Source organism: Gopherus flavomarginatus, chromosome 24 (assembly GCF_025201925.1).
Source record: "Gopherus flavomarginatus isolate rGopFla2 chromosome 24, rGopFla2.mat.asm, whole genome shotgun sequence".
Classification (NCBI taxonomy): domain Eukaryota; kingdom Metazoa; phylum Chordata; order Testudines; family Testudinidae; genus Gopherus; species Gopherus flavomarginatus.
In genome coordinates this window covers 1,379,124-1,404,202 of record NC_066640.1, presented here as the reverse complement: position 1 = coordinate 1,404,202, position 25,079 = coordinate 1,379,124, and the positions used below count along the sequence as shown (strand labels likewise).

Below are 25,079 nucleotides of genomic sequence, written 5' to 3'. Positions count from 1 at the left end.
TAAAGAATAGAAGGAAAAATACATGTGGTGATCTCAGTTTTACGAACCCTGATTCCAGGGCTCATTGGATGAGGCTACCCCCTGATTTCTATTGGATGCTTGCTGTCTGAGTGCTCAGATTCCATCTCTCTGAGTTTCTCTGCTGCTTTTATCAGCATTCAGTAGATGGTGTTGGCTTAGGACAGATTTCTTCAGTCCTTTTCTTACTGCAGGTTTTTTTATGTTTGATTCATTTCAAGGATTGTATTTCAATATTAGCTTACATTATTTATTGGAATTTCCCCTTTTAGGCAGTTCCTTATAGTGATGCAAAGTTATAGCCTGGTTTGTATCTTTTAACACTTCTCTTCCTTGTGCCATACAAATTGTATTGCTTCTAGAGTGCCACAATTATTTATAATGAAAACCAACAAAATCTCTTATAATCTTCCAAACTTGATGGACATGTTTCACACATTCTTGGATTGTACATATGCATTTTGTGTTTTTTAGGGTTTGCAACAGTACTAGAGACATTATCCACATATAGAGAGATGTAGATCTGACTCCCAGGCCAAGCAAATATGCATCATTAATTTGGGATGAAAGACATATTGATGGGGCAAAACAGATTATCCATAATATATTTGATTTACAAGGCAAATAAATGTATAGTTTCATTTGGGGTGAAAACATGTTTTGAGTTTCTTGGGGTAACCAGCAGTTTGCCCCACTTGTTGACCTTCAGTCTCACAACAAGTTATTTCTAGTTTGGTTAACTCCCAGCTTTCCAATGCAGCTCTTGACCAACTCCAAGTGTGCAGTGGGCCACTTTGCATAGGAAAGCTGGATGTTACCCTTGCCTAGTAACTTTTTGGAGGTCTTTTAGCTAAGTTGGGAGCTAGAAAGAGGCTTTATCTTTATATAAATTATGAGAGGTTTGTGCCTCTGTGGTTAACAAGCTTCCCACCTAGCCATTTTAGTTTCATTTCCTGGGGGGTGGGGGGTGGAACTCCTAACCAGAGTTGAGCTGGGTGTCCTTAGGCAAAGGCTGTGTCTACATTACAGATCTTAGAGTGACACAACTGTAAGGTCTCCCCGGTAGCCACTGTATGCCGGCTGGAGAGAGCTCTACCATCGGCATAAATAAACCACACCAATGAGCGGTGCTAGCTCTGTCGTCAGGAGAGCATTTCCCACCAACGTAGCGCTGTCCACACTGGCACTTCTGTCGGTGAAATGTATGTCAGTCTGGGTGTTTTTTTCATGCCCCTGACCAACAAAAGTTTGACCAACAAAAGTGGTAGTGTAGACATAGCCAAAGTGTTTCACATGATGTTAATCATTTTCTTACTGTCTTTACTTGCTGAGTGGATTCTATTTTATGATAACAGAAGTGGATATTTTCTAATCTTAGAGGGCCCAGAAACATTAAGTTACTAATCATTCAATTCATATCACTTGTCTCTACCTCTTGCACTTCACACTGAAGAGAATAGTCTCCCTCAGACTGTGTGCATTTGCCTGGTCCTCAGTTCTGCAGGGCTCACTCGTCACTGGTTAGACTGGATTCCTCTTCACAACAACAGGGCTTCCCTGCTGGAAAGGTGGAGAACTCACGGCCAAACTTCCAAAAGTGCCAGCTTCTTTAGGGTGTCCAGCTTCGGGGTTGTGAGCTGGGAACCCCCAAAATTGTGAATGTTTTTGTAAATTCTGCCCTTCATCTGCCATGCCACATGGGAATAGAAACAGCTGACTGCCAGGCAGGCTGTACATGTCCATGTGGCCAGGGCTCTAGGAGACATGGGGCTCTGTGTGGTTGCATAGGCTTAAGGCTGCCATGTAAGGCATCATGTGCAGAGGGGAGGGTGTGTGCATTGCAGGCATTAGATAAGTTGCAGGTATAGGGGAGGTGAGGGTGTAGGCATGCACATGGGCACAGAGCAGAGGTGGGAGCCAGTGTTGCTCTATGGCAGAGGGGAGGTTTCTCTTTGCCTCCTCCCTGTAGAGGCGTAGGTCTGTGTTGTCAGGTGCGTGTGTGCTTTCTCCAGGTGCTGTGCCAGCCCTGCACAGATAGGAGGTTCAGCAGACCTCAGTAGTGCTCCTAGAAAGACCACAGGCTCGGCCAGGTTTATTGTCTATGAAGCACGGTCCTAGCGCCCCAAAGGAGATACAGGCTCACTAACACGTCTGTGCTCAGGACAGTGGACCAGCTCATTCAGCAGCGGGACTTTCTGCTGCCCCCTCAGCTGGATGAATGTGCCCCTCCTATGATTTCTCTTTTATACATTGATACAAACGAGCTACCTATCTAGGGTGACCAGAAGCAAGTGTGAAAAATCAGGACGGGTTAGGGGGTAATAGGCGCCTAGATAAAAAAAATCCTGAATATCAGGATTGTCTCTATAAAGTCGGGACATCTGGTCACCCTATACATATCACACTCCTGACATGGTTAGTTACCAGCCCTACACCTGGTTCCTGCTGGCTCAAACAAAACATTCCCACTGATAATTCTGTCCTCCTGTCCTTGCCATACCATCTCCCGGGAATCTGTTAAAATGTCTGTCCGATACCTAGTACTTAGGAGTGCCTGTGTCTTACCCACTCACGCCGTACCTCTGCCAAGTTCATGTGCCGGACAGTAAACTTGTGAGCAAGCGTCAGCCTTATGCCAGGGGCCTGACTTTGGCTCCTACCATGGCCTGGCTTTGCTGACTGGTTCAGGCCTCAGGTCCAGCCCCAGACACTGTGCTCCTGGCCCTCTCGCTCTACTACAGTTTGTAAGAGTTCTGTGTGTGTGAGTTTGCCCAGATCAGTCTGTGTTTGCCACTGTTGACTCTTTTTTTTCCCATTTTTCTGGTTGTGGGTCATCCAAGAGCCATGGGTGCCTCAGCCTTTCACAGCCACCAGGGAGTAGACAAAATTCTCTTGGCTGATGAGAGCTCTAGAATGTGGCCAAGTTAGAGAGCTGCTGTGGGAGGGCCAGGCTGGGAGCTGCTTTGTGCCTCATAGCGTGAAGAGATTTTATTTCTGCTCAGGAGAACATGCTCTGCCCAGGAGAGAGGGTGTCTCTTTTATTTTAAGTATCAGAGGGGTAGCCGTGTTAGTCTGGATCTGTAAAAGCAGAATAGAGTCCTGTGGCATCTTATAGACTAACAGACGTATTGGTGCATGAGCTTTCATGGGTGAATACCCACTTCGTCGGATGCATCTATAAGGTGTTACAGGACTCTTTTCTGCTCTTGCATTTAAAACTCTTCTGTACATGCTCATGCCCTTTTCTCATCAGGACCTTAGTCAGCAGATTGTCCACCATGCGGCTACCATCTTCCTGATCTGTTTCTCCTACTGTGCCAATTACCTCCGCATTGGGACACTGGTGATGGTGATCCATGATGCTTCAGACTGTATCCTAGAGGTGAGCACCACAGGCTATGGGAGGGGGAAATCGCTGTGCAGCCCATGAGAACCTGCGCTTAATTTTCCAATAAATCCAGGGCAAGTCCAGTGAGTCAATGCAGAAACTTACAACTGTGGAGACTTGTGCTGGAGCCTGGCTAAATCCACATGTGAAATGAGCTACGTGGTCTCAGACTTGTCTCTAGTGGACATTTCTCCATACTCCAGTTCTGCAGTCTTGGTGGTGTCTGCCTGCTGTCATGGCAAGTCAGTGCTGAACGGGAGGAGCTGGGTGGGCTCTGGCCTGGCACACCCCTCGGTGATGCAGTCGAGTTGAAGAGCGCTGACTGAGCTAGTGGAGCCCAGGATTGGAAAAGCAGGTGCTGCAGCTCAGGACGATGGGCCATTGGCAGAGAACTGTGGAGGCTACACACACCCAGCCTCGTGCCTCACCCCTGTCTGGGCTGGGAGATCAGCCTTCACAGCCCTGTCTATCCTAGACTCCCTGCTGAGGGGGCCAACAATGGGACTTGCGTGCTGCCCCCTGCCCCTCTCCCCATGTCTTCCCACCATGCGGTCGCTGCTGGGGCACTCTCCCAGACTGCTCTCTTTTACTTTTCTTTTCAGCCAGCCAAGATATTCAATTACATGAAGTGGAGACGAATTTGTGATGGGCTCTTCATCATCTTCTCAGCTATTTTCTTCATCACCCGTCTGCTCATTTTCCCCTACAAGTGAGTCTGCGCTGGAGTATGGCTCTTCGAATGGGCATCCTGGACAATCACTTCAGAGTCAGGAGTAGCTAGTCTGGCCCCAGATCCGCAGCTACAGCCTCTGCTTCCTCAGTCCTCAGGCACCAGCCCCTCCTTAGCAGGGCTGTGGCACATGCATATGTGACCAGCCTCTCTCCAAGGGTGAGCTGGGCACACATGGCTTTGGAGGCTGGCAGACTAGAGTGATTCCCTGGCACAGGGTGTTTCTATGAGTTACCATCTCACAGAGGCCTCTAGGTGGTCATTTCCCACCCCCACTAGGCTGCTCACCTGCCACAGGTCTCCTCGTGGTCATTGCTTCAGCTCTATAATCTCTCCACCCCAGTGTGTGAGCACACCCATCTGAGACAAATTCCTTCCAAGTCTCTCCCAGACACACCCCTGTGCCTGAGCCTGTAGAAAAGCCTGCAGCATGACACAAGAACCCTCCTGCCTCCATTCATCAGACTGGAGAATCAACTTTGGTGTCATCATTGAGTGTTCAGGCATTGATGGGTTCTGGAGAGGGAAGCAGGTGTGAATGAAGCCTGCGGGGCTGGGAACTGGGAGATGTTGCAGCAAAGGACGTGCAGAGGGAGGAGCACAGGAGGCTCCCAGGACCCCAGAAGATGGGGAGAAAGGGAAAAGGGCATGAGGAAAGAAGGGGCAGGAACCGCGGTGTCCTGAAGGGGAGCATATCCCCCCCATGGAGTGACAAATGTGACAGTAAGACAGCGGGCCAATAATAACTATATATGTAGTTACTGCGGAAAGGCCAGATTCTTCCCTTGGTCTCTGTGCAGCACACCCAGGGGGAGGACTTTGCATCGCGAGGGGTCTGTATTCTGCATGTATCCCTGGCCCCCGGCCATCATTAAGGGTGGAATCCAGCCACTCTCCCAGGTGCGGTGACACTCAGTGCTGGGATATGGTTGTACTTCACTTTTCATACAGATATGGGAAATGCAGTCCAGAAAAACAGACAATAGACAAACAGCCAACTTACAATTGGGGACAGTTTTTAAAATAACCCTCTGGCTGTTTTCAGCCCTGCTGGGGAGCTCAGAGCCCATCAGACGGACACACAGAAACAATGTGTTTGTAGCCCACTCTGAGCCAGAAGTGTGATTAGGCTCCAGGCAGCAGTTAAGGAGCCCTAGAAATAATTGGGGAGCTGTGACCCAGCACAGCCTGCGTGGGTTGGGACTGGCAGGCTGAGCATGGAGGATCTCAGGCCCCAGGAGAAGGGCTGAGGATAAGCGTGAAGGTACAAACAATGCTGTAGGGTCAGATAGCAGCCAGTTACTTTCCCACGTGGCCAGGTCAGTCCTAATCCCTTCTCTCCCCACCTGTCACATTTACTCCTTTCAAGTGAAGCCAGATGAAGCTTTCAGCAGCTGCCAGCCAGAGCCAGGACAGCTGCTCACTCAGCTGCACAGCAAAAAACGGAAAGGGGAGAAGCAGTTCTCCTCCAGGGCACTGACGTTGTCTGTAGATCAAAGGGTGCGAGCCAGTCAGCCAGCCCCTGCAGTTTGGTCTTGGAAAACATAAGGGGAGGATGGGGCCGTGACAAAACCAGGTGTGTCGGACTTGGAGTTTAGAAGGTGGGCAGTCTGGGGAATGTGCAAATTAGGGAGCAGCAGATCCTGTGGCTGGCCCAGAGAAACTTGAGAGAAAAGCCCAAAGCCTCACAGTGCACCTGGCCAATTGTACAATGCTGTATGTGGGGATGGAGCGGAGCACAGGGGCAGATTTCAAGCACCACATTCCTTCTGTGATCCCCTTATGCCCTGGGGCCTGCTCCCCCATAGCCCTCCCCTGCCTGCATAGGTTGTTATTGCGCCCCAGATGGTCAACTACCTTTAAAGCTCTAGCTGCAGTATTTGAGTCTCCTGTGGCTGGGAGTCCTGCAGGCTGTGACTATGGCTGGTGTGAGCAACTGTTTTCCTGGACATACTGGCCATTCCTCAAATTCAGTTACAGTCTGCTCGTGGATGGGGAAGCCAGGATTTCAAATGTGGCCTCTTGCTTTGGATGCCCACTTGAGATGCACTAGCGGCTGATGCGGACACCCACAACTCGACCTGCAGTCACAGTCCTGGTCACCTCAGGCTCTAAATCCCATTTGCTGTAATGGCCCCCAGGGATGATGAGAGCACAGCCGCACTCTGCTCACAGTCCAGTGTGACCCCTGCACTGGGAGCTACGCTGGCTCACCACCACTGGGGATCTTCCCACCCAACTAGCTGGTGCCAGTGGCCTTGTGGCTGCTCTGTGCCACCAGATGGTGCAGAGCAGTGGGGGTGAAGGGAGGGCTGGAGGATCTGGGCCAAAATTGCAGTCTGCCACCATGCCCCAGAGGCGGCTGCCCCTGCTGCCTTGTCACCATGCTGAGCACAGGCCAAAGCTTTGGCAGGCATCTGAGAGAGATGTAGAACCAGCAGTGAGAGATGCAGTGCTAAGGCCTGGAGCATACCCTGGCGAGGAAGAGCTCCTGCTGCCTGTGCTCAGCAAAGGAGAACCAAGTACTGCTCATCCCTGACTGGGAGCTGGCTCCCAAGTGTCCTTTGTAGGGACCGATGTGCACTCATGGCTAGAGCTGAACCTCATGGGGTTGGTTTGTGATTCCTGCGAAGATCTCGCCTGTTACTCACGGGGCTCTCTGTTCTGCAGGGTGCTCTACAACACATACTACTACTCCATGGAGCTCTACCAGCCCTTCTTTGGGTACTATTTCATGAACGCTCTCCTGATGATTCTGCAGCTGCTGCACGTCTTCTGGTCCTGTTTAATCATTCACATGGTCTACAGATTCATCCTGTGTGGCACGGTATGGATCCGCTAACAGTCTCCTGTACCCTCCCAGGATTCTCAATATCCATCCATGGTGGAGTCTGCATCCTACTAGAATCCAAGGGCTTATATTCCTTGCAGTGCAGAGGTGGGCCCAGCTCATAGGCAGTGTTGGCTCTAAAGGTGAAACTTCCATGGAAGTTAATAATGGGCCCAAAACTGATGTCTTTATTCATGGGGGGATCCATGCTGGAGTCAAAGGAAGCTTTGCCTGAGTAAAACTTGCACAAAGACAGAGTCAGGACCTCCAAATTGGGGCCAATGTGGTTTGCATGTGTCACAGGATTACAGAAATTGGAAAAGGGGAACTCTGTCATGTCACTGACGGTCCCCTGCAGCATCTTTCCCAGGGCTCTTCCAGTCCCGCCGTTTCCCATGTACGTGTTATTGATACACCTTGTGACTCTAATCTACAGCATGTTCCATCACACTGAGCAGCTGCACAGAAGGAAATGCTCTCCCAAAGGCAAAGACACAGTCTTAGCAATTATCAGAGGGGTAGCCGTGTTAGTCTGGATCTGTAAAAGCACCAAAGAGTCCTGTGGCACCTTATAGACTAACAGACGTTTTGGAGCATGAGCTTTCGTGGGTGAATACCCACTTCGTCAGACGCATGTAGTGGAAATTTCCGGGGGCAGGTATATATATGCAAGCAAGCTACAGATCATGAGGTTAGTTCAGTCAGGATGAGGCCTGTTCTAGCAGTTGAGGTGTGAAAACCAAGGGAGGAGAAACTGGTTCTGTAGTTGGCAAGCCATTCACAGTTTTGTTTAATCCAGGATTAACTGTGAATGGCTTGCCAACTACAGAACCAGTTTCTCCTCCCTTGGTTTTCACACCTCAACTGCTAGAATAGGGCCTCATCCTCCCTGATTGAACCAACCTCATTATCTCTAGCTTGCTTGCATATATATACCTGCCCCTGGAAATTTCCAATATATGCATCTGACGAAGTGGGTATTCACCCATGAAAGCTCATGCTCCAAAACGTCTGTTAGTCTATAAGGTGCCACAGGATTCTTTGCTGCTTTTACAGTCTTAGCAATGTTAGATTGCCGGAAGCCAAGCTGTAGGATGGGGCAGTGGAGTATGCCCATTAGCAATAGCAAGGAGGGCCAGCATAGTGACAGATGGGAGCTGATCTCACAGCAAAACTATCTTTTATTGGCCTCCGATTGTGACACTGTCCTGCAGGAACCAAGAATGAGCAGTAACCATGCCCTGTTCCAGTCCAAATACTGTGCTGCCTTTCCGAAGAGACACACAGAGCAACCCCAACTTACTAGATGAAAAATAACCCTCATGCACATTACCCATAGTTTCCCCTGGGATGGAGAGTGGAGAAGAACTGAATTTGACAGACAGGAAAGTGCTCAGAAACCACGGTGATGGGCACAAGGTAAGAAGATGAACAGAATAAAAGAAAGCCTTATTAGAAGAGGAATGGGCCATGAGGAAAACTACACTCAGTTATATTCAGAATTAATTCATGTTCCATCTAAAAATACTTCACCTTGTGGCACCTGCAAAAATATATTTCATAGACTTTCAAATTCAGCAGAGCTCAGCAGGGAATAATAGTGCCGCGTCCGCAGCCAGGTATGTAAACTCTGCTTTTAATGATAAAGACTCTGAGTGGCCCAAGCAGCATTAGGAAAGATGTGGAATGATCTCCCCTGCTTAGAGAAGATCAACCAGAGAATTCACGCAATTCACTCCAAGACTCCGGCTCCTTTAGTGGGTCTAGTTTCCTGCTCCTTTTCCCTCCTTTTCGCCTTCTCCTTTTTTTTCTCCCACAAAAGTTCTTTCCTATCAGGAAAAGGTCTTTCCTATCAGGTGTCCTTGCACAGATGTTCAAATGTCCTGTTAAGGAGAAAAAAAATAGTCACTTAAAAATAGTATCTGCTCTTTAGCTTGCTTGTCGGTGGAGCTTCAGAGTTGGTCAGGAACTGCAGTTTGGGGAAACCAGGCAGCATCTTCTGGCTCAAACACCACCATGCTAGCAGATGTTGTTCTTGGATCAGCTAGCTGGTCTGTGATGTCTTTGCCTCTCCTTTCCCTGGAAGGGGAAGTAGGAGTATCAGCCATCAAGTTGTTGTCATGGTGACCTTGAGAGGAACATGCTTCTTCCTCGTTTATGTGGTTTTTATTTGTGAAACTCAGAGTGGTATTGTCCCATAGGACTTCTCCTCTGATCTTCTGACCAGATCAGTGGATCACAAGTCTCACCCCAACTGCATTGTCCAATTCCAATTGAGTTAGGTCAGTTTGACTCGGCCCACTTTGGGGTTCTTCTTCTAGGACGTGACTTTTTAGTCAAGTCCACAAGTCTATGTCCTTCCCAAATAAGCAGCACTGAGGTAATAACAGGGGTTATGATTGTCTTGAGATTATTTCCACCCTCTGTGTTTAGGTGAACAGCTAAGACTCGTCAGGGTTCTCTTGACTATTGCGGCCTGTTGTCTTCCTGGTCATAATTTGTGACCTCTTGTCCTTTGACTTACAGAAGGACAGCAATACAGAGTCATTCCTTTCCCATTCGCGTGTCTCCTGCTCCAGCTGCTCCAAGCTCACAGGGCCCTATAAACACAATAAGAATGTGCAGAACTGTCACCACATCTGTAATACTGGGGGAAGGGTTACTTCAATCCATCAAGGCTCAAAGTCAAGCTGCTTTCAATCTACTTATTAAAATCTATTAACATAAACTTATTAAAAATGTAACAATTAAAGTTCAGACACAGTGTCTACATGTCCTCTATAGTTTAAAACCCCCACCCCCACTAGACCCTGCTAAGTGTACCTGGGCCAGAGCTGTGCTGGGTCTTGCTGGTGAGGGGTCTGAATGTCACACAGATAGAGGCCTGAGGCCAGTGGAGCACCTCACCAAGGGTCACCACCAGACTGCCTAACAAACTTGGATCTCATGTGCAATATGAGCAAACTTGGATCTCATGTCCTTTCTATTTGCATTATCAGGCTTTCTCTCTCCCATTAGCTACCTGCTGCAGATTGCTTTCCCCAGACGGGTTAGATTGTGTTTCTCCAGCTCAGCGGTTTGAGTCTAGAACAGAAAGGATGATGCCATAGGACCACACAATACGCCATCCTTATTGATGATCTGGAAGGAAATAGAAGTTAATTACTGATAGTGGTAAATAATGGTAAGGACAGGTCAGTCGTACTGAGTGATCTATATCCCATGGTAAACAGGATCACTCAAATAACCTGCATTTCACCTATCTAAATGCAAGGTCATGCCTCTGGCAACCAGGGATGTGGGGCACACTTACAGAATGAGGGAGGGATCCTGAAAATCAGTGAACGTGACAAAGACTTGGGGGTCGTGGTGGAAACCCATTGACCATGATCTCTTAGTGCAGTTTGGTGGATAAGAGAGCAGATGCTTTGGAGAGTAATCCTCTGAATGTATAAGTAGGAGAATATTGCAAAGAAGTAGGGAGATGATATTACCTTTCTGTACAGCACGGCACCAGTGAGCCCATTGGTGGATAATGTGGTCCCTTCCAGGTGTCCACACTTTGAAAAGGAAATTAACAAATTGGAAGGGTTCAGAAACCAGCCATGGGAATTATTTGAGGTCTGGAAACCCTGTCTTAGAATGAGAGGTTAGTTTACCCAGCAGAAGGTTAAGAGGTGGCTGAGAATGTCCAAGAAACTGAATATTCATTTCAGGTGCAGGTCCAAAAATATATTTTAAAAAATCATCTCATGTCGACTCAAAATGAAAATGTTTCAAATTTTTCACAAAACAAAACATCAAAAAAATTTCATTTTGTGCCGACTGAAACGTTTAGGTCGACCCCAACTAAATGATTTGTTTAAATTTTGAGGTTTTAAAAATATCTTTAATTGCTTTTTAAAACAAAATTGAGAGAGATACTGAAACAAAATATCTCGCCAAAACAAAAAGTCTAAAAGTTTCATTTTGGAAATGCCCAAACCATTTTGACATTTCCCTTTTTTTTTTTTTACTAAAATAATTCACCAACAAAATCAACCCAAATTCATAGATTGTTGTGGTTGACCCGAATTGGCATTTTTCAGGGGGGAGAGGGAAGAAAAATTATTCACACAGTTTTTTGACTGCAGCTCTAGAGATGACCTGATCACAGTCTGTCAGTACCTGCAGCGGGGGGCGGGAATTTTCTGATACTAGAAAGATCTGTACTGTAGCAGACAAAGACAGAATAAACTGGAAACTGAAGCTAGACAAATGGAGACTAGGAATGAGGTGCAGATTTTTAACAGTGAGGGGTAACTAACCATCAGAACAACTTACCTAGGATGTGGCAATTTCTCCATCATTTGAAGTCTTGGGCGTCTCTTTCTAAAAGATTTTGCTCTAGTTCAAGCAGAAGCTACAGATCTGATTCAGGAATCACTTTGTGACCTTGTGGCCAGTGTTGTGCAGGGGTCAGACTGGATGATTGAAAGGGATTGTAATGGATTTGGCTATGAACCTGCCCACTGTGCATTTAATTCCTTACAGTTACAGTCACCAGAAATGCAGTGCTCTCCATTGTAAAGCCATCATGGGCCGAGTTACCACTCAGTGAGATAGGAGACACCACAGTTCTTCGTCGAGCGACTGCAGATGTGCATTCCAGTCACCTGCACGCAAGCCCAGCACACTGATGCTGTAGAATTTTGCTTAGCAGTACCACAGGGGCGGTGCTCCCATAGCCTTTGCCATGGCTGTATCCCCAACCTCCCTCAGTTCCTTCTCGCTGCCCTCAGATTGAATTGAAGCATTTTGTGTGGCATTTCCCTCACACAGTTTCCTATCTCAGTCCTCTGAGACTTTGCTGTCAATAGTTGACAGTTAGTGGTAATACCCGTACTGTTAGTTGGAAATAGTTTGTTAGGGTAAGTAGTTGCCTTGGAGCGATGTGCTCACTGGGATTCAAGCACTGTCCATCGCGTGGGGTGGCTATTCCCAGTCGTGATCCCCACACATGGTGTTTATTGTGCCTAGAAGAAGGGCACATTGAGGAGAGATGCTCCATCTGCAGTCTCTTAAGACAAGAACGCAGATGGTGGCAAGGGACTGGAGATGCTTGCAGCACCTTATGGAACAGGGCATGAGGCCACATCAGCAATGGGGACCTCCACAAAACATCCTGCCCCTCAGACAACTTGGTGCCTCAGTGAGCCAGTGTTCCTCAGCCAGACTGTGCTGCCTAACCCAGGTGGAGGAGAGATCGCTTTCCTCTCTCGGGTTTCCACTCCAGAGCTCGAGGAGAGTCGTCTTATTTTGCCAGGAAGTGTGCAGACTGGCTCTGGGATTCTTTTGGTACATGAGGTAGAGCTGGTCATCTACCTACTCTCCAGTGCCAAGGCAGCATCAGGTCGGTGCTGTACCATCGACTCCAATATCTGTGGGACACCTATTGAGTCCAGTACCAACAATATCAGCACGAGCTGTTTCCACACCATTAGCGTTCCAGGCAGAATCAGACTTCTTTAGCCTCCCTGTTCCTGATTTCCCAGTTAGTCAGGAGCATTCAGCTGCCAGGTCCTCATCAGTACAGACGGTGCTGCCTGGAGCAATTGTTTATGTGTCCCAATTGTCGGCACCATCTGCAGCACCACCTAACACTCAGAGTGCACAGCCAAAGTCGGCCTCCTGATCGGTATCCAGGATTCCATCGGCACAGTTGCTGTCTTTGGTTCCAGTAATGACTGTGATGCAGGCCACATCTTCAGGATCAGTACCAACCCCGGTGCCAGCCCATGTGGGAGTGTGATGCCCCTGCCTGGCCTCAGGGCGCCGATTTCCTTTGCCACAATGCTGATGCTATCAGTGTTTGGGTTCTGGACGAGGCTGGACACTTGTTCATTCCACCTGGGGTAGCTCCCCCCATTACCTTCTGAAAACTCTGAAGGTTCATTGGGACCAAGGTTGGAGACATCCTCCCCGTCTCCATTACCATCCAGACAGTGTTCTAGGAGATGGTTGAGACCACAATCAGTACCAGGATTGGCACAGTTCCCACAGCAGAGACCAGCATTCTTGACCCAGTTCCTATTGGCCAGCAATGCCACATCCGTATCCTCCGTGGGACATTTCATGTTTGGTAAAGTTCCAACCCTCAACCCACTCCAGGGCCAAGTCACCTAACCAACCTGTGATACCACCTGCTTGGCCCCCTACATTACAGACTCACATGGAGGCTGCTTCCTCAGAGGAGGGTCAGACTGAGCCACTTATACAGGGACCCGTACTGCAGCAGGAGAGTCCAGTGGCTCCACTTCCATCTTCAACCTAATCCCCCAATGACTCCATGGTACTGGAATGTTCCTCCAGTGCCTTAAGATTTTAAGGCACATCAGGAACTGCTCAGACGAATGGCTTCAGCCTCGGTATTCAAGCTGAGTTTGTGCACCATCTAGTAGACATTCTTCAGGCCTCGGCCCTGGGGAATGCCGCTCGCCCTACAAATGAAGCACTGTGAGAACCCAAGCTCCTTGCTGTCTCCAGCAAATTGTACAGACCAGCATTATTACGTTCCTATGCAGGGGATCAAGTGCTTTTATTCGCATCCTGCTCTTAACTCTCTTGTTGTAACAGCAGCTAATGAGAGGTTGCGATGAAGGAGATACAAATCCACAGCCTGGGAAAAAGAGGCTGGATCTCAAAGGAAGAAAAATCTACTCAACTTTGCCCTTTCACATACACATTGCAAATCAGCATGCACTGCTGTCCAAATATGATTTGTAGTTGATGAGAAAGACCCTGACTTTTCGATGTTATTAAAGATGGAAATAGCTCCTTCTGAGAGAAGAGAAAAGGCAATCTGAGCCAGACTGGAGCTGCTGCTGTTAAAGTCCAATCCTGTTTTCTTTAAGACAAACACACACCAAAGGGGAGAGAAAGGACCAGCAAAGACAGAGAATGCAGCTTCTATCTCTAGAGCTGACTCTTACTTGCACACTCTCTGCTGGAGAAACACAGGCCCAGCCCATGGTGCGACCTGGCAAACTTGTACCAACATTGGGATGTCTACAGCAGTGCTTTTAACTGCCTCACTGGGCATGGTCTGACAGGAGTGCTGCAAAAGAGAAAGTCTTGGCTGGCTACACCAGCGGCTTTTGTTAGACAGAAATGGAAAAGAGCAAGCGTGAGAGGGAAGAGGAGAAGAAAGGTGGGGTGGGGGAAAGACACACAAGGGAGGCGATGGGAACAGGAACCGACATCTCCCATCCCAGTTGTTCAGGAGCTAGCGGAAGCCATAGGAGGTGGCGAGAGGTGAGCACATCTCTCAGGATCAGGGCGCCGAAGATAGAATAGTCCCCCATGGATTCCGGGGCCCCAGGAGATGGCGAGGTGGCAGCCATGATGGTGAACTCACTCCTTTCAATCCACCTGGTGTCTCGCAGACATTTTGATCCTTCCCCTAAAGTCTCTTTCTAAGGGCCCCAAAAGGGGGGGTGGCCGGAACAGCCCATTCCCTCGTTATTTTGTCTACCAATTAAGCCTAATCTCTGACATATAGATATTGGTCCATCAATTTCTGGCATCATTCTCCTTTGTATACCAGTCACAGTCTTACCTCAGTCATTGGCTGGTACCCCAGACCTTTTTGTTTGGACTATTTTCAGTGTCAGTCTCCGTGCCTCTTTCTAAACAATTTTATGTAACAGGCTGAGCTGGAATTTTGTTACCTTCTGTAACTTACAGTCAGGTTCCTGCACAACAGAGCTTGGCGTAAGCTCTGAAGCATGAGGTTTAATATCGCTTCCAAAATATTTATCATTGACTCTGATAACTTGAGAATGTTCCCAAGACAGTGACACCTAGTGGATAGAGCACTGGACTGGGACTGTTCCTGGCTTTGCCATTGGCCTGCTGCAAGTCAGTTCCTTGTTTCTTGACTGAGTTTCCCTGTCTGTATAATGGGGATAGTGATATTGACTTGCTTTGAGATTGACAGTTGAAAAGTGCTTGGTAAGAGCTGGGTGGTGGTGGTGTTATTATCCATATAAACATCTAGCCCTTTTCTGACTCTTGCTCGGTTTCTGCCGTAAGTGATATGCTGAGCCACGAGTGTCACAGCTGGGTGGAGAAGTACGCCCTAGGTTCAGTGTTTAAGTTCCCACTTTTCCATTTCGTTGCTTGCCTTGCTGCCTTGTCCTGACTAGTCATTGTTTAATAGACTTTTATCATGTGTCTCTCATTCATCTCCTGTCTTGGGCTCTTGGGCAATGGGTTGGAGCCAAGGCATTTCTTTAGGGGTTGTGAAACTGCTGAGAAGCTTCTGCATAATTTGTGTTCAACTTAATGAAACTGCTGAATGCCAACAGTGATTTAAATCAGCTCCCGCTGATTGCTATCTGGCTTTTCCCCCCGATACCCACAATCCCTTTCACCCTCCACCCAACCACTCCCATTGCAGCATGGATTTAACAGACTGTGCAGAGCAGGGATTCTAGCTAGGATGATCCCCGAGGTCACTCACAGCAAGGCAACCCAAGCAAAACCACAGGTCAGCACAAGTCAGCATGCCTTCAGCTCTCTCGGGGAGTGTAGCCCAGCTGTGAGTGTTTGGAAGGTAAATCCTCCCCCACCCAGGAACTTGGACTTTGTCTACATGGGTACTTTGTCAGCGAAACTTTTGTCGTTCAGGAGTGTTAAAAAACATCCCCTCCGAACAACAAAAATTTCACCAACGAAAAGCACCAGTGTGAACAGCACTTTGTCAACAGAACCGCTCTCTCGCCGACAAAGCTGCTGCCACTCATGGTAGGTGAAAATTTTTTGTTGTCAGGAGAGGAACAGCCGTGTTGCAAAAAACCGCATAGTGTAGACAAATGCTTTGGCTTCAGGCTGCTTCATGACCATACAGCAATTCCTGCCATCTACCGGGATGGTCCCTGGGTCACCCCTTGAATGAGACAGAGGGAAGGACAATCAGAGCCCATTTCAAGAGGATGCGCCTAAGGGCACCCCAGGAAGACACATGGGAAAGGATTTGCTAAAGCCCACAGACAGAAATGGCAGCTGGAATCCAGGGCAGCAGAATTTGGGGGGCAGGAGGCTCGCATCTCCACAATGGAAATATTGGGTTAGCTGCACCCCCAGGTAAATTCTCACCCCCGGGGGAGGGTGAGCTGGAGCAGCTGCCATAGGGCCTTGGATCAGGCCAGGGAGCAGGGAGCAAGACCCAGGGGGCTGGAACAGGCCCAGGAGCAGGTAGGAACCGCCAGAACCCTCTTTCCCAACCTGGAGCTGGCTGCCTCCCGGCAGCCTCTGAGTTTCAGTACCTGCCTACATTCCTCCTCCTATCCCTCTGCTCCACTCCTCTCCCCCTGCAGGAACCCATCCAGTGACTCAGATACTAATGCTTCTTCTGCAGCCTTCACTCTGTGTATTGCCTCTCTCCTGCAGGTGGAAAGGGACTTGAGAAGTGACACAGAAGAAAGTGACATGGCTGAAGAGGAGAGAGAACAAATGAAGGAGAAAGAGAAAAATGGGACCATGCATTTTAGCAACATCACAAACAACAATTGCATCCGGAATAGCGGGGTCCAGCAGCTAAACAGCAGCGCCCATCTCAGCAATAGCCATGCCAAAGACAGATAACCTGGGCCAGGCCTGTTGACTGATCCAGCTATACCGAACACAGCCTAACGTCCTTAGGAATTGTCTTACTCATTGTGTAGACCAGAAGGGAAGCCATTTTAATTTCATAGCTGAATTCGTGCTTCTGATAACAGAATTGTGTGTTGTCACTTAATATGTAAAGGATGCTTCTGCTCTTTTTGCCAAGAGGAGCTTTGCACAGGTTGTAGCCTTGAAGGGATCAAACTGGCTTGGCTTTAGCAATACTGTAGGTGTGGTTAACTATCTTGAACAATACTCTAAGCAGCTGATTAATGTTTAGCAATTGTAACTTACAGTGTCATCTGCCTAGCAGCATTTGGCAGGAGTCTGCTAGCTCTGTCCAGCACTTTAGTGAAAATCCGGGCATGTGGCTATTAGTGATTAAGGCTAGCAGATAAATTCCAGTGTCTTTATATTATATGTGCCCGTTTGGGCAGATAGTATGCTCCACCAAGCTGAGCATCAGTGAAAGTCAGGGAGATTTCCTCCATACACAAAGTGATTAACTGCTGGAGAAATGTGGGAATGTCCAACACAATCAGTTTGTTGTTGATGTGGTGGACCTCAGTCCTTCTCATGGTCTGGGTTAGGTTCTCTGCTGTGCTCAGCCATCAGAAAAGGTTGTTAGATGATGGAAAGGGGAGCTCAGTGCTTGGGTTAGGTCCTGGGTAGTTTCTGCCTAGATCACAAGAGTCGGACAATTTGTGCCGCTGTTCACCAACTGCCAATATTTATCCTTTAAACCAGTTTCTCTAGCGAACACTGTGTTAAAAGGGAAAGGGGGCAGGAGACTGGACAGTCTAGGTAACAATGCTGCACCAAAAGTGTTTGTGATTTCACCTCCCTATGAATGGTGCAGGGGGATCTCTGCAGAGTTGGCTTTTGAGAAGCAAGGAATTGCTGCCCTGCTTTCTCCCTCCAGGGAAAGGGGATCCAGAGAGAAACTGCTGAACCTCATGGCATGATATTTTAATCAAGAGCTGTAGTTCAGAACTCTGCTTAAACTCCTCAGTAATATACAAGATTGAAGCATTAGTCCATGAAGTCATGACGCAGCTCTGATTTCTGTTTATTTTATACTTCACATGAGCCTCTTTGCACATCATGTGCTGTATATTCTTAGAGTCTGGATACAATCAAATCATTTCAAAAGAGCTCTGCACAAATTGAATCTCCATCATGTCAATGTGTATTTGAAATACAAAGCCACAAAAGCATGGAGCTTGGTCTAATGGTGGCATGAACTGCTGTGCTCCCAGCTTCAGTACTAGGAGATCCAGGGCAATATCCCCCTGGACCAGGTGCTGAATTGAAAAGTGAAATTGGACAGAGTAAGGTCCTGAATTTATGTTTCGTTTTAAGTATGTGCTTATGTGCTTTCTGGGATGGGGATGTAAAAGAGCATGTTGGGGCAGGCTTGGGATGGTTCTCAGAAACACACTCAGCTCACTGGAAGGGGTTGGCTGGAGAGATGGCAGTGATCTGAGTCCATTTGTTTGGGGTTGGTTTGTTTTCTTCAGATTAAAAAATTACTGTGTGGTTCCAGAAGGAAAAACTTTGTCTAACATGGGGGCATTAGAGGGACAGCATAACACTGTTGGGAACCAATGAAGCCCGGATGCTGATAACACGATTTGAATTCATTAGTGCTACTGGAGATAATTGTCCCTGAATGTTGGGATTAAGCTCAAAGTTCAAATTAAATGTACTGTAAACAGTTGTCTGTCTGCTAACTACAGTGCGAAATCTTCCTATGCGTCTGCGAGTGACAAGTGATGGGTTTAGGAGGGAAGGTTGCATTTCAAGTCCACTTTGCATTGCTGATTGTAAAAGTTCTCTATTAATAACTTTTGCAAGGTTCGGTTGTCTAAGCTCGTTGCCATCTGTTCAGCGAAAGCAGGAGGTGGCATTGTCACCTCCACGCAGATTAGCAGAGGTTTCATTTGGAGATTTATTTTTAAAAATAAAAGTTGTAATGATCAGATCACTTCCTCTCCCACTGTGTGTCCAAAGTAGGGAGGGGTGGAGGCAGGCTGTGTTCTCTGTCCCTGACAGGGGTTTTCTGGGGCAAGGGAAGGAGCCACAGAATGGTTAAACCTTCAGGGGAGCAATGGGTGGCTGTGTCTGCCCTCTAGGGGTACATTACACAGCAGCTGGGGAAGTCATTTTTATATTACTTGTATGTCAGTAGCTGTGGTGACTAATCATGCATGCGGGGAACATTTCTAGAAGACAGTAGTTCCTGCCTGGGGCAGTGAAAGAGTTACAATGTGTCGAACTGGATCATGACAACACAAACAGGAGACCCTTGGGTCTAAAATATCAGATGTTTCAATCAGCACTAAGGATTATTATTATTTTATTATTTATTGGTGTTACTGGAGCAGCTGCTGGCCTTACTGATTTTTAAAATAAGTAAATAAAATACATAATCAGTTACATAAGTAAAAATTACTATTCCAACTGTTATGTCCTGTTATAACGTGCCAGTGGTAGTGCCTATTATGCATCACTGCTACTAACATTTCAAGAAATAATACAAAAATAAAAACAATCTTGTTGCCCCTTTCGACCCAAGCATTAATCAAAGTTTAGGGCCCTGTGCATGCTCCCGGTGGAAGCAGAAATGGGTGGAGTCTGGTATTTTCTTTGATGCCATCTTGTTTATTTACAAGGAACGTGCAAAGTGCTGTTCTCCGAATGCAGGAGGAACCAGGAACAAACAGAGCAGTTTCTTTCTTACAGCTCGAAGTCTCTTTAGCCAGCAGACCCAAACCTCTCGCTCTGTAGCTTTTCCCAGGGTCACACTCAGCTCACAGGCAATCAGGTGGCTTTCTTGCTTTCTTGCCTCTGCTTCTCTCTCTTCTCCATGTTCCCAGTTTATGTGTATTCTTACCAGGAGTAAAAGTAACATAAAACTCTTATGGGTACGGGGGCCCGGCTCCAGACCCCCAGAAGAGGTGGGGCCGAAGGGGAGGGCTGGGGGGTCAGTCTCCCCCAGCCAGCCCTTCCATGCCACCCAGGGCTCCTGCAGCAATTTAAAGGACCGGGGAGGGAGGGGCAAAGAGGGATTCTAGGCAACAGTGTGGCTTGTTTGTAACTGTCATGACCATTCATGTTCCCTGCTCTTGAACTCCTGGCTTGGACCTCACCTGACCTGGACCCTGAAACCTGATCCTTGGTATTAATCCTAGCCTGGAACTTGCTAGGAACTCTTCTGTTACTCAGCCTCAGCTTTAATCCTGCCCTGACACCTGGTCCCAACTGCCCTTGGCAGGGGTCCTGACACACAGCTAGGGTGCTGCTGCTGTAGTAAAGATGCTTCCTACCGCGACAGGGGTAGCTCATCTAGTGCTTCTAGAGGCGGTAGCTAGGTTGATGGAAGAATTCTTCCATGCACACTGGGCTTTAGGTTAACCTAACTACAGAGCTCAGGCTTCAAAATTTTCCTCAACCACAAGTGACATAGCTAGGTCAAACTAATTTTTAAGTTTAGCCCAGGCCTAAGTGTGATGGTTCTTGGGGTGCCCAGGACTGTGTCCCCTTGTTATCTCCAGCCTCCAGCAAGAGGGAGACTTATTTGCATTTTGCTGGGCCTCTGACACCTCCAGTCTGTTAGCCCAGAGGAGATTGTTTCGGTGGTTACGTCAGCCCTCCCTTTGCTGTGTAGGCTAATTATACGTGCACCCAATCCCTTGCCCCTTTGAAGTGTTCAGCCCCTTACCCACAGAATGCTTGCAGAATTACCAGGCCAGTTGTCCCCAAAGAAACAGAGCTGTAAGTAGAAATTTAGCATCCTGGGTGAATAAGCAGATTTGTGTCCATTACTGGGGGGGAGGGGTTAGGTGATTTGAGTTAGGATATTATAGAGTGATGATGTATTTACTTTTTCATATCGGTACAGTACATAGACAATAAAAGCTAGTGTATAATTCTTTTATGTGCCGCATTTATTTTCACACAATTCTTTAACATCCTTATAGTATCCTCCTATATAGCCTTTAAGTAAACTCATTGATAGGTACTGAAAACATTATGGACTGAAAATAATTATAGCATAAATATGGATACTGCAATGACTTAATAGCATGAAACATATTCAGAAAGATGTAACACTGCATTCCTGTTTACAAAAAAAGTGATACTAGTGGTTTTCCATCACCCCGCAGTGAGACTCTGGCTAGACTAGACAGCCATCTCTCTCAATGACACATCAGAGACTACAAGTAAACGAAGAATGAATTTACTGGGCAGGTGGATTATCCAGCAATTGAATTACTACCAGAGCATCTGACTCTGTATAAGCAAAAGCCACCCTTTCTCTGGTCTGTATATGAGGGACACAGCCATGTGGGAGGAGGAGAGGGGGTTGTAAGATTCCTTTGTACCTTTTGCATTGTGATTTTATTTTTCAAAGAAGAGTATTGATTGTTGTTTGCTTCCTGGTACAATATTATGGTTGCCTTCTAACCGATCATTTCTCCTGCTGATTCCTGTCAAGCAAATTGTGACTATGCCCCTTTAAAGGGGCGGATTATAGCAGCAGGGCTTGTTTGTGTAAGGATAGCATCATTCAGTGGGGGAAGCTATGTTGTAACAGCTGATAAGAGGCAGGATGCCCCCTCACACCTAAGTGTGGAGACAGAAGAAAGTATCTGACTGTGTTGATTGTGAAATGGGAGTATGTTAGGCTTCAGTGTGTGACAATGCCGATGCCACAGTTACAATGGCTAGATGGACATATCACCAAGTTGATGGCCCCGGCTCGTGGAGAAGGGGGTCGGGAACAGACTGGCTGAGTCACAGCTCAGAAAGTTACACGCACAGGTCTCAGTGGCCTTGCTTCTTTGCCAGCGCATAGCTCACCCCATTGGGCTCTTCACGGGGCTGCAGTCAAGGGCCTGGATTTTTAGCTGTCTGGACACAACTGAAAATTGTCCCTACCCAAAATGAGAGCAAGGCCTTTTAGAAAGAAAAGCCAGGGTGTGTTTCCGGATGTGTGAGTGCACCTCGCTGGCCAGGTAATGGAGCGTCATCTTCGTATTCTGTTCTCTGTAATAAGAGTTGAATCAGGTTAGAGCAGCAACAAGTGAGGGCCGGTCCCAGTCACAGGAACACGCAGCTGAAGGAGACAGCAGGGTCTGTTTTACCCTCCCAAGTGCTGACTGAAGAGTCCTGTTTCATTTGTGCAGCGTTTTCTTTCTTTGTTTTTGCTGTGCCTTGCCCCAGCTGTAAATCACCAGCAGCCCAGGGCATCTGCAATATTCTTGTCTGAACAATTCCTGCTCTGCTTAGAAGTCCCTCTTCCCCCACCACCCCGTTTTTGCAAACAGGGCAGATGGCTCCTCCAAGCAGGGTAACTCCTCCCTGCACCCTCTAGCAGCACCTCTCCCCTGGGCTGAACCCCAGCTCCTGCCTAACCCCTCCACATACAATTCAGTAGCTGTTACTGAGCATGCTCAGTAGGAGCCAAGCCACACTCAGAACCTTGCCCCCTTGCTGCCCTGCTAAGTTCCTAGTGCCCGGGAGTCTACTCCGGCCGGGGTCACAGTCCCCACGATCCTGGGCTCCAGATGAATGCTGCTGGGCCTGATCCTGCATGCCGCCCCATTTTTGCGCCCGCCGCAGCTCTGCAATCTGGGAGGCTGCCCCACTCCCCCTGTCCTAGTTACGGCCCTACAAAGGGACAGTTACCCACCGACTTGTTTGATTCAAGTTAGGATCCACTTCTTGTGTAACACCACTGCACTGAGTCCAACCAAATCATTTCATTGTCTCGCTTTGGCCAACTCCCCCACATTAAATCATCAGAGTTTAAAAAACGTGTAAGCTTGTGATTTTATAATACAAATTATTTAATAAGCTATTCTGCATTTGTGAATAATTTGTATATCATCATGAAATTCATTTTATAAAAGATGAACTGTAGTCTGTGTTGTTCACAGGGTGAGTCTCTTTAACCTCAGTCAGCAAGGAGGGCCCCTGAAAGAGACCATGCTGGGAATCATACTGGCTAAATACTGGGCAACAAATCCAAAAATGCAGTGGTGGGAGGTAGCAGGTCCAAGAAAAAGATGCCAGGAGGGGACACTGCGCAATGCGCCCCAGAAAGCACCCACTGCTCTGAGGGCAGAACAGGAACCAGTGAGCACTACCCAGTGCAACCTCTCAATGCTGCCCATGCAAAGGTGAAGAAAGAGTCCCAGAGAGCTCCACAGCAGAGTATCACAGAATTATCGAATAAGAGGGATGGAAGGGAACTCAGGAGGACATCCAGTCCAACCCCTTGCTCAAATCAGGACCAACCCCAACTAAATCATCCCAGCCAAGGCATTGTCAAGCCAGGCCTTAAAATCCTCTAAGGATGGAGATTCCACCACTTTCCTAGGTAATTCCACTGCTTCACCACCCTCCTAGTGAAAAACTTTTCCCTAATATCCAACCTAAACTTCCCCCACTGCAACTTGAAACCATTACTCCTTGTTCTGTCATCTGCCACCACTGAGACCAGTCTAGATCCATCCTCTTTGGAACCCTGTTTCAGGTACTTGAAAGCAACTATCAAATCCCCCCTCATTCTTCTCTTCTGCAGACTAAACAATCTCAGTTCCCTCAGCCTCTCTGCATAAATCATGCTCCAGCCCTCTAATCATTTTTGTTACCCTCTGCTGGACTGTCTCCAATTTGTCCACATCCCTTCTGTAGTGGGGGCCCCAAAACTGGACACAATACTCCAAATGTGCCTCACCACTGCTGAATAGAGGGGAAATGATCACTTCCCACGATCTGCTGGCAATGTTCCTACTAATACAGCCCAATATGCCATTAGCCTTCTTGGCAACAAGGACACACTGCTGACTCATATCCAGCTTCTCGTCCACTGTAATCCCCAGGTCCTTTTTCGCAGAACTGCTGCTTAGCCAGTCGGTCCCCAGCCTGTAACAGTGAATGGGATTCTTCCATCCTAAGTGCAGGACTCTGCTCTTGTCCTTGTTGAACCTCATCAGGTTTCTTTTGGCCCAGTCCTCCTATTTGTCTATTGACCTGAGTGTGTGGCTGGTCCTTTGGGATCAGAAGAAGAAATTGATGAGACTGATTGTAAAGAACCATTCAACTTTAAATCCAGCATTTTCAGTGGTGATACAAGGACTGGAATGCCCAAGAAAACTGCTTTTATGACTTCTTGTTAGCCAGTGTGGTGAAACAGAAGTTTACTTTTGTTGCTGGTTTCATACATCTTATGGAAGAATAACCACCAGTTTTGGGTTCTTTCCCTCGTTTCTCAGTGGTTTGTCCTGAGTTTGGCATTCTCAGTTGTGACTCACTGAGGCATGGTTACAGTGACGTAGTCGGCAGGATCCACAGAATCAGGTCAGGTATCAGAGGGGTAGCCGTGTTAGTCTGGATCTGTAAAAGCAGCAAAGAATCCTGTGGCACCTTATAGACTAACAGACGTTTAGGAGCATCCAATACCAAATTCTACAGGGCACTTCCCTCAGATCCCACAGAGGAATACACTAAGAAACTGCACTATCTACTGAGGACACTCCCTACATTAACACCGGAACAAATCAACATTCCCTTAGAGCCCCAACCATGGTTATTCTATCTACTACCCAAGATCCACAAACCCGGAAATCCTGGATGCTCCATCATCTCAGGCATTGGCACTCTCACTGAAGGACTGTCTGGATATGTGGACTCTCTACTCAGACCCTATACCACCAGCACTCCCAGTTATCTCCGTGACACCACTGATTTCCTGAGGAAACTACAATGCATTGGTGACCTTCCAGAAAACACCATCCTAGCCACCATGGATGTAGAGGCTCTCTACACAAACATCCCACACACAGATGGAATACAAGCTGTCAGAAACAATGTCCCTGATGATGCCACAGCACAACTGGTTGCCGAGCTCTGTGCCTTTGTCCTCACACACAACTATTTCAAATTTGATGACAATATACATCTCCAGATCAGTGGCACTGTTATGGGCACCCACATGGCCCTACAATATGCCAATATTTTTATGGCCGACCTGGGAGCTAGAGGTCAAGTTCCCAGCTTGCAACTTTCTTCATCCCTTAATGTCATTTTGTGGCCTCCCCTTTTTTTAAAAAAAAAATCTCACAAAATCTCACAAGCCCACCTGGCACATTTTGGTCTCTACCATCTCTGGAGCCCACAGAGCACTGCATTGCTCTTCTGACTGTTGCAAATATAAGAGGATCAGGCAGTCCTACAAAAACCAGGGACATGAATATTTCTTGGAGGATGGTTTACTGAGGGAAATAGTGAAAAACAGTTCAAGCCTGTTGGGGGCATTCACAGAGCAGCTGCAGAGGGTGGAGCGCTGCTTCTGGACCTGAGAAATGGGCACTGAGTGGTGGGATCACCTTGTAATGCTGGTTTGAGATGACAAGCAGCAGCTGCAGAATTTTCAGATGTGAAAGTCCATGTTC

The 25,079-nt window shown here is 47.6% G+C and overlaps 1 protein-coding gene across 3 annotated transcripts in view; it reads left to right on the top strand.

Annotated features, from left to right (window-relative positions):
• LOC127040042 (ceramide synthase 2-like) overlaps positions 1-18,601 on the top strand; it is a 126,783-nt gene extending 108,182 nt beyond the window's left edge. For all 3 annotated transcript variants that reach the window (XM_050933797.1, XM_050933796.1, XM_050933798.1), the window contains 4 exons: positions 3,272-3,400; positions 4,009-4,115; positions 6,807-6,963; positions 16,399-18,601. In XM_050933797.1, coding sequence (XP_050789754.1) covers positions 3,272-3,400; positions 4,009-4,115; positions 6,807-6,963; positions 16,399-16,593 — 588 coding nt within the window. In that variant the 3' untranslated portion in view covers positions 16,594-18,601. The remainder of the gene's footprint in view (positions 1-3,271; positions 3,401-4,008; positions 4,116-6,806; positions 6,964-16,398) is intronic.
• Positions 18,602-25,079: the final 6,478 nt, after the last annotated feature.